The sequence below is a fragment of the Ceratina calcarata genome, unplaced genomic scaffold (assembly GCF_001652005.2).
Source record: "Ceratina calcarata isolate Rehan_Ccalc_2016 unplaced genomic scaffold, ASM165200v1 scaffold671, whole genome shotgun sequence".
Lineage (NCBI taxonomy): Eukaryota > Metazoa > Arthropoda > Insecta > Hymenoptera > Apidae > Ceratina > Ceratina calcarata.
The window spans coordinates 41,034-53,645 of NW_017177968.1; the positions used below are offsets into that span (position 1 = coordinate 41,034).

Consider the following 12,612-nt stretch of genomic DNA (forward strand, 5'->3'; position numbering starts at 1 on the left):
CCATAATTTCTTCTAATTCATTAAGTCACAATTAAAAAAGGATATTAACTTAATACGTTGAAGATAAAGTAATATTGTTGAGACGTATGCGGATAGTTAAACTGAATACTGAAATGTGTGCGAATAATCGGACTGATTAAGAGTGAACTGTGAGCAGACTGATGAACAACTTCTCGTCAATATAAAAATTTCTTCTATAAATTAATCGATTATAGATGAATATGATTAAGTCGCTTATGATTACACATTTCCTATGATTTAATTTCACTATCTCCCGTACTCGCCATTATACTCGCCTTTCCTTCTACCAAACTCGACTAAAAATTATCTGATGACTTCTGCAAATCGTCTTCGTTTCAATTTACAAATAACAGTATTTACTACTAAAATTTAGCAGCATTACTGATCTGGTGAATAATTAGACGAGTTTGATTTCGATAGAGAACATTTCATACGGCGCCAACCTATTGGGTCAAATGAAAAATTTTGAGGAGTTTCACTGATTTATGAAGAAATTCGGATTCTGTGAAACTCATCAAAATTTTTACGGTCACGAATTTGAATAATTTCAGCCATTTCCTTATTCCTCGCGTTTGAGCGCTGGCCGCCTGGTACCAAAGGCCGGTTCCAGAGGCACTAGGAAGGTGACCTTCTCACTAGCATCGCCGTTTCTTTCCTCGTTCTTCAAAATTGGTCTCTTCCCAACGAGTTTACGAGGACGTTGGATAACTTCCTCGTAGGCGATATATTCCGGTCTGGAGACAGGCTTCTGCTTTTTCGCGTAATAATAAGCGCTCTCGTCAACGTAAGACGTTTGCGGTGGAGGTCTGGGTGACGGGGAGACGGGGGTGACGGTGTAACCTGCGTTAATCAAAGCGGACAGATCTTCTTCGGTCAGGACGCGTCCTTTTTCTAGCAGAGGATTCTCCGGTTGGACGTTTATTTCCTCGATGGTTAGCGATTTTACTGGCGATTTCTTTAGCAAACCGGAACCGGATAAATAGAGAGACTGGGGTGGGATTTTCAATTTGTGATTTTGGGGACGTGATTCAACGATCGCTGATTGCGCTTGTTGAGTTTGTTGAGCTTGTCGAGCACTCTGCTGCTCTTCGTCCGGCTTCGGGACAGATCGAGGTACGTAGGAGGAACCGGAGGCTTGATACTTCTGCAGCTGCTCGCTGGTGAAGTAGCTGTTTAGTAGAGGGAGAGGAGTGGTAGTCGAGAGGGTATAATGGTAGACTGGCGAATCCGGGTCGACCTTCTTTCCCTCTACCTGACCCTTGGTGATTGCTAGAATCTCCTTATTCACCTGTAACATGAAAAAGGTGGACGATTATTATGTACCCAATGAAAAATGAAATCGTCCTTTTCTATAGTACACAATTAGAATAACAATTATAAAATTCGTATTATTTAACCGACCTGATTGCGAGCTTGTTGTTGAGCCTTGTACAAAGCCTCGGCCTGTGCCTGGGCCGCAGCTTGCGCTCGCGCCTGGTTTTTCTCAAAGTTCAAAGCGTAATTGGAAACCTCCTCCTGTACCTTGATGTGAGCCCGTTGCTGGGCTTCTAATTTCTTAATAGCATCGGCATGAGCCTTAAATTCTGCTGCCTGCTGTACTTTCCTCGCCTCGGCAGCCTCAGCGGCTATTTGAGCCTTCACTTTCGCTCTGCAATATAATGTGTGTGAATATTATACTTACAAATACTCGTTAGTATAATTTTTCTCGGTCACCAACCTGTAAGCAGCTTCAGCGTTCTTCGGGTTCAACTGTTCCTGGAGATGAACGCGGCCAGCGTCGCTCACCTGAGCTCCATGCTGGATCTGTTCCAACGCCGATGGCTGCTGCGGTTGCTGCAGTTGTTGCTGGTGCTGCAGGTACTGCTGTTGGTGCTGCAGTTGTTGTTGCTGCTGTTGCAGTTGTTGCTGCTGCTGCTGCAGTTGCTCCTGTTGCCTATGACGTTCGTTCGTCTGCCTCAAGTGTTCTAACACGTCTTGCTGCTGTTTCTTGTACGCGGCCTGCGCGATCTTCTGGAATGCTAATGCCTCCTGCTCGGCATTCGCCTGAGCCCTGGCTTGTGCCTGCTCTAGGGCAGCTTTATATTGAGCGTCCTCGTCGATGTAATCGTATTGGGGTGCGGCGGCTTTCACTGCCTCGGGTTGGATCGTCTGATAACGAACCGGCTGTTCCTCCACCGATTGATAAGACACGATCTGTTGTTGGGATTGCGGTTGTGGTTGTTGATAACGAGGCGGTGAGGTTTCAATGTGATACTGCTCGGGTAAACGGGGTTCTGCGGCTTGTTTCGCGTACTGGGGCTGGTAACTGCTGACGGGAACCTTTGAACGCGATTTTATAATTGAGATTTACGATCGTCCGATTTACGATTTAACTAATCAGTTTAAAATTGGATAACTCACTAATTGCTGAGAGTAAGCCGATGAGCTTGCCCTCGGCTGTGTGGGTAGCAGTTTAAACTCCTGGGCCTGATTAGCCGACACCAGCTGCAGCAGCTCCTGCTCGAATGTACCCAACTTGGGCTGCGCGTAAGAGGCAGCCTGTTGCTCGTAAGCCGATTTGGAACCCAGGCGAGCATTGCGAATCGCCTCGGCGCGGTTCTGGGCATCGATCTGGGCCCGAATTTCCGCCGTGACCTCGGCATCGGCTAAAGCCTGCGGATGAAGCTGAGGCCGAGGCCTCGGAGGGACTACGGCCGGTTTCCGGTAGTTGTAATAGGCTTGCTGCAACTCCTGCTGTTGTTTCGAGTACTGTGGCTGCTCTCTTCTTGGTTGCTGGTGTTGCGGTTGTTGTTGGGGCTGAGCGTACTGTTGTATCACAGACAGGTACTCCGGGGGTAACTGTAAGTTCGAATAACTCTACGTTTCGTAAATGCGAAGCGAATGCCGATTATTTTGTAATTGAAGTAACCGTGCGATATGCTTTATTATCATGATTTAAGTCTGTGTTCTATGGACAATTACATTCGAATCTTGTCAAGCTAACAATAAGTAAATCATCGACCGCACGTAGGTACATACACACATGTGCACTTTTGTTAACGACTGTACAGCGTCCGTTGGGTGTGGTATTACCGGTTCTGGTTCCCCGTCTGCTCTCGAACCGATTAGAAGGGTAAAAAGTTATGCAACGAGGGAACGAGAACCGATCGCGTTTAGCACGACTGCGAAACGAAACGGAACGAAACGAAACGAAACGGTTGTGAACGTGTGGGTGTAGAGAGCTCCCCTTCACCCTCCCGCGACTGAAAAACCATTATGGATCAATGATTCATGCTCTTAATTTTTTTTTCATTTTCCGTATCCACACGTTCGTTCTTGCTGCAAGCCGGCGAACGTGACGGTAACGATTCCTGTGATCTAATACTGTATCGCCGCGATTGTATGCGTGTGATAATGCAACTACGGTGACATAACTGGAGTAGACGCATGAGATCCTTGAAAAATAAGTTCGAACACCTTTTTCATTCAAACTCTAGATGATAATGTAATAAAGTGTTAATTTGAAACAGTGATATATAAAGTTTAAACTCGAAGCGCTACAGTTTTGGCATAACAGGGTACTGAAGTTATTGTGTACAACAAGGAACATCAATTATTTTAATCAAAATTTCATTTTACGAAACAGGTCTTGCGATATAATGATATAATTGTATCAGGGATCGTATCGTAGGATTTAAAATTGATACGTGCCAACGAGAAAGGGCAAAAATGGCAAACTTTAATGCATAGTTAGCGGAATCGGGTCGTTTGCGATTGTTATTGCAACACAATAATGATCTGATTCGCGAAGGCGGACAGAAAAGAGAAAAATACATATAAATACGTACATACATACACACGTACGTAGTACATGGAAGCGTACATAACCGAGTATATGCATATGCCTACACGTTAAAGCCTGTGTCGGCTGTTAACTTATGCTGGTGATAGTTAGTGATTGGCGGCCAATAGTCACGGTTGACCGAGGGCAATGATGTTTGCCCGTTTCCAAGTGTACTCGGAGGCTTGTGTCTACAATCTTTTTTTAGGATAGCTGAGACGCAAATACTTTGATATTACGTGATTCTTATTACATGCGTGACGTAGATCACGCTAAAAATTGTTTACTATCATTGTCCGATCATGATTTTTAATGCTACTCTTTAATTCAATAAAATCTGATATAATTTGATTTAAAAATGTATTGTACGGAACAGCGATGTCCTCTGATGCGTAATGCAACAGTATTTGAACTTGATTTTTATGAGCACTTAACTTTTAAGGCTCGAGATAAATGGTCGAAGAAATCACTTTTTAAGAATATTGTTACGAGTACTTAATAAATTATTTATGGTGCAATTACCTCTTGGGCACCGTCGATGGGTTGAAGAATGTATTGGTTGGCCGATGGGTGCCCGTAATCAGCCGTAGCTGTAATGGGTGATCTCTTCGCAGGTTCCTTGACATCGATTTCCAGCATGACAATGTCCGAGGCAGAGGAGGTATTGTCAGTGACAGCGGTTTTCGCCTCCTTCAGGGCTGCGCTCGAGATCGTCTCTTCGCCGACGGAAACCGCTAAAAGACCTGACCATCCAAAACGAATAAAATATGTAAAAGAAACTTTAATGGCTATGAAATATTAGTAATTAGAGCATACCATAGAACTATAATTTTGTTCTTAAAAAATAACAAATTAAATTATTTGTGACAACAATTTTTGTTCTCTCAATCTACATATTGAGATGAAAAGCTTCTAAGTGAGATCGTAAACAGCTCTCTTACGGCATCACGTCCACATCCTGATCTCCGTTCTTCCTTTCGTTTTTCGTTCGAATCATTGGCCGATGAAAGGCGTTTTTGTCGAGGGAAAAGAAAAAAAACGAAAAAGAAGAAAAAAAAGGAGATCGAAAGTGAATCTCGTGGGAAAAGTTTCTCAAGAGCGGCACAAGCGCGTAACTTTCTCTGCGTGTTAGGCTGCTTTCCCAACTCATTTCCGCCTTCTCCGACTACTATGCACTATGCACCGCGCTCCGCACTCTGTACTGGCCACAGCACTTCTCGGTGAAGCAGAACGACATAAAAGTCACCCGCGAATTATTATTCGTCTTCCGCAATTCTATTCAATCGTATTTAAAAGTGGGTCGATCGCTTTTATTTCGTCCCCCCCCATGCGATATGCTTTATTATCATGATTTAAGTCTGTGTTCTATGGACAATTACATTCGAATCTTGTCAAGCTAACAATAAGTAAATCATCGACCGCACGTAGGTACATACACACATGTGCACTTTTGTTAACGACTGTACAGCGTCCGTTGGGTGTGGTATTACCGGTTCTGGTTCCCCGTCTGCTCTCGAACCGATTAGAAGGGTAAAAAGTTATGCAACGAGGGAACGAGAACCGATCGCGTTTAGCACGACTGCGAAACGAAACGGAACGAAACGAAACGAAACGGTTGTGAACGTGTGGGTGTAGAGAGCTCCCCTTCACCCTCCCGCGACTGAAAAACCATTATGGATCAATGATTCATGCTCTTAATTTTTTTTTCATTTTCCGTATCCACACGTTCGTTCTTGCTGCAAGCCGGCGAACGTGACGGTAACGATTCCTGTGATCTAATACTGTATCGCCGCGATTGTATGCGTGTGATAATGCAACTACGGTGACATAACTGGAGTAGACGCATGAGATCCTTGAAAAATAAGTTCGAACACCTTTTTCATTCAAACTCTAGATGATAATGTAATAAAGTGTTAATTTGAAACAGTGATATATAAAGTTTAAACTCGAAGCGCTACAGTTTTGGCATAACAGGGTACTGAAGTTATTGTGTACAACAAGGAACATCAATTATTTTAATCAAAATTTCATTTTACGAAACAGGTCTTGCGATATAATGATATAATTGTATCAGGGATCGTATCGTAGGATTTAAAATTGATACGTGCCAACGAGAAAGGGCAAAAATGGCAAACTTTAATGCATAGTTAGCGGAATCGGGTCGTTTGCGATTGTTATTGCAACACAATAATGATCTGATTCGCGAAGGCGGACAGAAAAGAGAAAAATACATATAAATACGTACATACATACACACGTACGTAGTACATGGAAGCGTACATAACCGAGTATATGCATATGCCTACACGTTAAAGCCTGTGTCGGCTGTTAACTTATGCTGGTGATAGTTAGTGATTGGCGGCCAATAGTCACGGTTGACCGAGGGCAATGATGTTTGCCCGTTTCCAAGTGTACTCGGAGGCTTGTGTCTACAATCTTTTTTTAGGATAGCTGAGACGCAAATACTTTGATATTACGTGATTCTTATTACATGCGTGACGTAGATCACGCTAAAAATTGTTTACTATCATTGTCCGATCATGATTTTTAATGCTACTCTTTAATTCAATAAAATCTGATATAATTTGATTTAAAAATGTATTGTACGGAACAGCGATGTCCTCTGATGCGTAATGCAACAGTATTTGAACTTGATTTTTATGAGCACTTAACTTTTAAGGCTCGAGATAAATGGTCGAAGAAATCACTTTTTAAGAATATTGTTACGAGTACTTAATAAATTATTTATGGTGCAATTACCTCTTGGGCACCGTCGATGGGTTGAAGAATGTATTGGTTGGCCGATGGGTGCCCGTAATCAGCCGTAGCTGTAATGGGTGATCTCTTCGCAGGTTCCTTGACATCGATTTCCAGCATGACAATGTCCGAGGCAGAGGAGGTATTGTCAGTGACAGCGGTTTTCGCCTCCTTCAGGGCTGCGCTCGAGATCGTCTCTTCGCCGACGGAAACCGCTAAAAGACCTGACCATCCAAAACGAATAAAATATGTAAAAGAAACTTTAATGGCTATGAAATATTAGTAATTAGAGCATACCATAGAACTATAATTTTGTTCTTAAAAAATAACAAATTAAATTATTTGTGACAACAATTTTTGTTCTCTCAATCTACATATTGAGATGAAAAGCTTCTAAGTGAGATCGTAAACAGCTCTCTTACGGCATCACGTCCACATCCTGATCTCCGTTCTTCCTTTCGTTTTTCGTTCGAATCATTGGCCGATGAAAGGCGTTTTTGTCGAGGGAAAAGAAAAAAAACGAAAAAGAAGAAAAAAAAGGAGATCGAAAGTGAATCTCGTGGGAAAAGTTTCTCAAGAGCGGCACAAGCGCGTAACTTTCTCTGCGTGTTAGGCTGCTTTCCCAACTCATTTCCGCCTTCTCCGACTACTATGCACTATGCACCGCGCTCCGCACTCTGTACTGGCCACAGCACTTCTCGGTGAAGCAGAACGACATAAAAGTCACCCGCGAATTATTATTCGTCTTCCGCAATTCTATTCAATCGTATTTAAAAGTGGGTCGATCGCTTTTATTTCGTCCCCCCCCTCGTTCCCGTAGCTCCTCCAATTTTTATGCATTCATTATATCACCTTTTACGATTTGCTTTATTCACCGGTTAATCTGACAGTTCTCAGGCCATGTGAATGTCGAATACTTTAACAGAGAGAGAGAGCCAATTAAAATTTTACAAAAGCAGTAAAAAGCGTGGAAACTGGTAAGTAGGAGGAAAATGAGAAGTAGGCGTCAATTAAATAAGAGATTTGTAAACCGGAGGTTGTTGTTACTTAACATTACTGCGTACGAGCAGAACAAGAAGAAGCTGAAGCAGAAGAGGCACCCGCGGCTTCATTACTCAACGCGAGCAAATTGCTCGTATCCGCGTGATTTCTTGTAACAAAGAAAAGGGACAAGCTATCTCTGCTGGTCGAAACAGAGATATTCTTCAACCAGGTACAACGTTCAGTTCGAGTTTGTTCTCCGGTATGCAAATCCTTCACCGTTTGCCAATCTTTTCTCAACCCAAATGCATATTGTACAAGGTTTCACACTGTCCTATTTCGCTGTCCTGTGTGAAACTACGCGTGAGAATGATTGACAGATAGGATAGGAGAGGTTGCAGAACAAGGCGCAATGCAGTTTTTTATATTAAAACGCCCCTCAAAATATAACGCGATGATCTTTCCGCATGGAAATAAATTAATGCATTCGCAATAATATAGTTTCCAATCTGATACATATGTACGTATGTACGGATGTAAGTACACGTGTGCAATTTGCAACGTCCTTGCGATTCGTTGATACGCGGAGAAAGCCGATTGTAAAAACTGATATATTCTCAAAGAGAAAAGACACGTATATTTGCTTAATTATTTCCTTGCTGTATGAACACGGGCGGAATCGTGTATTTCGAGCCTCGTGAGATCTTTTAATAAGTAGCATGAAATCTCTCGTTAAGCAAATCATTACTGACACGCGCATCAGACTGATGAATCAGAATTGAAGAACATCGGCGGAATTCGGAATATTTCCATAAACCGTCAAGCCGGCAACCGTTCTACTTTAGATATCGCGCAAATGTAAGTATAACTGCACTCTCGGGTAAAACCTGGCTCGTTAGAAAGGTGATATCGTATAACGTGCACACACGTACATACATACGTACGTACGTACGTACATGTATATATATTGTATAATGTTCGCTTATTTTACTTTCCAAACGCGGATTTCTCAATCCGAGTGACACGCCGCAGAGAATAAAACACATTTTACACAGCGCCGCCGCCGCTCCACTTTTTAATCCAGTTCTTCCTCCCGTTCCAAGTATCAATTATCTACCGTCTTTTTGATCGTCTATGTTTTCATAGTAGAAAATGCACTTTTAATAGGTGCAACATCATTTTTTGTTTCATGTAAAACGTTCAATTTACCAATAACTCAATTTATTAAGTCAATGTTTTAATAAATTCGACTGTCTTTGTCTTTATCAAAATTATATAAATTATCAAATATTGTCTTGTTTTTATCAAAAGCGGTGTTCCTAGGGCAGGCGTGTTTCTCGGAAATGAAATTATATCGTGGGCGCACCACACCGTTTCGTTAGAAAAAAGCACTGTTCGCGAACAATGGGTTTAGAAATGAAAATTCTCGCGGACATTACGTATAAAGTATATAAATATTTCTGGGGCACGGCCTTGCCCGAACAAAGAACCGTTTCCGAGCTGTCTACCGCTTTTTTCCTTCCCATCGCCCGGACAAATGAAAGGGAACTTTTAGTTTTGCTACGGGGAACGCGGATACGGACACGAAACTGTCGCTGCTATTGTACAAGATTTATGGAAAAAAACGATTCTGCGGTTGGCATTGTGACTCCGCGACACGTCGGCCGAAAGATTAATGATCCTGATCTATTATAATTTTCAGTTCTCCGACGTCTTACCTAATACTATATTTATATTGCGTTGAATTTTAATTTCTAACGTTATTAACTCGACGTTTCACATTATATATTGATTTATTTTAATTTAAAATTAGTAGCTTCGTTAAACAGCTTCGTCCTAGCTGGACGTTAGAAGTCACGAGCCTGTTGCAGTGTGATTAGTATATATTGTAAAGCGAGTACGCACAAAGGGAAACGCGTTACAATGTGTAATGTTACATAACCGTTTGAAATCCTTAGCCGGAAGTGGTAAACGCAATCGGATGAGGACTTGGAAAGGCGAACCAAAGAGAACCTGTCGATCTTTCATACCCGTTGTTACATACTCATTATTCATTATTATGACTAATTGAGACTCGTTGCTCTCTAATTATTCAAGAATATCTCGAAATTACCAAAGGATATTACACGCGCAGGTGTGCGTGTATTTTAAACTTTCAAAACTTGATTTATAATGAGAAATCTGTTGCACTTCCTTTCGGTAGAAACAACAATGGACCCTTGCATTAAGAATATGGTTTTCACAGAGAGCATTAGGACAACATTAGAACAAACGAGGAATGGAATAACAGATAAACTAATAATCGACTGTAACAGTTTTTAGAGTGTAGTAAAACGCGTCTTATTACTTTTTAATGTCTATACGGATGTACATAAATAAAGTTCGTAATACCAGTTTCTAGATTTCCATTTCTCTAGAAATGATCGACGATAGAAAGTGTCATCAATGATTTCCCTTTGGAAAGACATTTATAAATGATATACGACTTAGAAAATGACTCATCATTGTACGGTCTCGCTTCAAGAAGCTTCAACCCTAATAATTCAATCTTTTCATTTAAGTAAATTATTTGCTTTCATCAGAAACTTCTTAAGTCATACTTTAGACATTATATATTAACGCTATACACCAAACGAAGGGAGTGAGAAGTATATTGGCTATTGATTTAAAGAACCCAAAAATATGTAAATGTATGAGTGGTATAAATAAGTAAAATACTCATATTCATGTATTAACGCTATGTATATTACTCATGTATGTTGAAACGTTTGTTTAATAATTAAATAAATTCGCACGCGTGGCAATAACCGCCACCATTATTTCCTTTTGCAGATTATTCCCACAGCTGATTTCGCTAACAGTGTATACTCACAATTAGCCACTGCGAGTCCATATACGTACAATTACTAATTACACAAATGTATTGCGTTGCGATAGGGAAAGCATATACATGGTATGTGCAATTTATGTAAGATAAACTTTTATAACGTGGGTACGTACATAGAACGATGTGATTCAGTTGTCAGTTTCTGATTTAGATAACATAAAATATTTATGAGAAACATTTATCGGTATTGAATAAGTCCCGAATCGTTTTGTTGTATAATAGAGAAGGTCAAGGTCAAAAATTATTTAATGAACAATTGCTGAATAATTAATTGCAGCATTTTCCTTTGAAATTCTTCCTAAAACGAATTCTTAATTGTATTAGGAATCCTTTTGATAAAGGAACTTGTGAAACTGTTATTATTGATGGATTTAGTTTCTAAAAATATTTTCTGAAAATGAAATTTCATACATTCTACGAATTGCATTGTGTACGCGTGTGAAACGGGACTGTACTACCCATTTATCTGTGTAAGTAAGTTGAAACGCGAAAGTGAACCAAGCAAAAGTTGTTCGGGAAGCAAGTTTCTAAAATCCGAGTGCATTTTATACGTGTTTACTGTGAGCGCGAAAGATTTTTATCCAATGGAATCAAAGAGCGTCTAACAACCGATGATTGCAATTGATTTAAAAAAAAAAAATAACGATTTCCTTTATTTATTTTCAATTAATATGTAATTTGTAGTCGCCCGTAAATATTATCCCTTATCCAATATTCTGCATGACTTGATGTTAGATCAATAAACAATTAAATTGAAAACTAAAAACAAATATATTTCGAATAATAAAAATGAAATATGTGATTTCTTAATCCCTACTTCGCAATTTATCCACCCACAGTACACGCATAATCATTTGATCGATAATTAAAAATGAATCATTTAAGAAATATGTTCTGACGCGCGCACGTTCACACTGTTCCCGATTTCAAAAGTTTGCACAGGCACTAATAATAATAACAATCGTTGAGATTTTGGTGGAGAAAAGCGTGAGACGCACTCACCTGCGAGGATAAGCAGCCACATGGTGGTGAAATAAAAACGTTAGAGAACACGAGGCGGCGAGGCGAGTGAATGGTACGCGAAGGCGAATTTCTGGTCGCTTTATAGACACCAGAAACGAAGGGGAAAGGCTACGCCCGGCCAGGGTGATAGAACACCCAGGTAGGGTGGCTTTTGCCATTCATTTCTCGCCATCAAAAATCGTTTTCAATAGCATTCGTATCATAAAGTCAATAAAAAATGTTCAATATATGTAAATACATTAAAATATTCAAACGGCATGTGACACACATGTGTACGTGCATTATAAATTAAAATCTATTTGCTCATTGGATTTCAATATTTGTCTGAAAAAAATTCGCATATCACATTCTTTATTTTGTTTAACGAATTCATCTAAACGTTGCAACAATCAAGGGAAATCTCTTCATCTCAGATGGATTTCAAAATCCCTTATCTTGGAGAATGCAAAGAGTCGAACACGAAGTGTAAATTACGTTCTGATCCTTGAACACCCTCCTAAGGGATATAAAAAATGTTGATATCTCTGTCTGATGTGCATGTTCACGAGTCGCAAGTTAAATTTGATTACACCGGCAATGCCTGTCTTGCTGTAGCTTTTCTAGACCGTCCCAAGACTTATGATCGAGTCTGTATGTACACGATCGAGCTGTGACTAAGTGCGCACGACATACTGCGATATAAACGCGGTTATATGTTCCTACGGAGCCGGCCGTGGGAAAGGTAATCGGTCAGAAAGAAAAGCAGGCTAAACGCGTACATGTGTAAGTACTTCTGTATACAGTCTGTATCATAAAATCCTGGACAGGATAACTGTGTGAAAAACAATGATTTTTGTAAAAGACAGACGCGAATCGAAGATAGTTCGCGGAGGGTCTTATTCATTAAGGATGTATAGGCTACATAGTACCTGCAAAATGGTAGATCAATTCATGGGTTTTTTGAAGAATTATAGTGACTTAAAATTTGTATGTACTCTTATGGTATTCAGCAGTAACCCAAAGAAAACTTTCTGGTATTTGGTGTGCGCATTTGGAGGAAAAAACTGACTTAAGGAAATACATGCCTAAAAAGTCTGGAATTTTTGACGATTTTTAGAATATATTTCGATATTTTTCGATATTT

At 40.3% G+C, this 12,612-nt stretch overlaps 1 protein-coding gene across 2 annotated transcripts; it reads right to left on the bottom strand.

Moving 5' to 3' along the window:
• Positions 1-7: 7 nt before the first annotated feature.
• On the bottom strand, positions 8-11,545 carry LOC108630096 (mediator of RNA polymerase II transcription subunit 15). 2 transcript variants are annotated; one of them, XM_018033160.2, is made up of 6 exons: positions 11,469-11,545; positions 6,602-6,822; positions 2,422-2,859; positions 1,739-2,340; positions 1,423-1,669; positions 8-1,309 (listed from the first exon to the last, which is right to left on the bottom strand). In XM_018033160.2, exons 1-6 carry the CDS (start codon positions 11,488-11,490, stop codon positions 581-583), a joined length of 2,259 nt encoding a protein of 752 aa, XP_017888649.1. In that variant the 5' UTR covers positions 11,491-11,545; the 3' UTR covers positions 8-580. The 2 variants fall into 2 exon arrangements, with proteins under 2 accessions (XP_017888649.1, XP_026673590.1); XM_026817789.1 differs by lacking the exons at positions 6,602-6,822; positions 11,469-11,545 and adding an exon at positions 4,364-4,644.
• Between the last annotated feature and the right edge of the window lie 1,067 nt (positions 11,546-12,612).

Coding starts and splice junctions, on each gene's coding strand:
- LOC108630096 (XM_018033160.2), bottom strand. CDS start 11,490: ATGTGGCTGCTTATCCTCGCAG. Junction 6,823..11,468: donor GTGGCTGCTTATCCTCGCAG/GTGAGTGCGTCT, acceptor TTGGATGGTCAG/GTCTTTTAGCGGTTTCCGTC. Junction 2,341..2,421: donor CGGCTTACTCTCAGCAATTA/GTGAGTTATCCA, acceptor TCGCGTTCAAAG/GTTCCCGTCAGCAGTTACCA.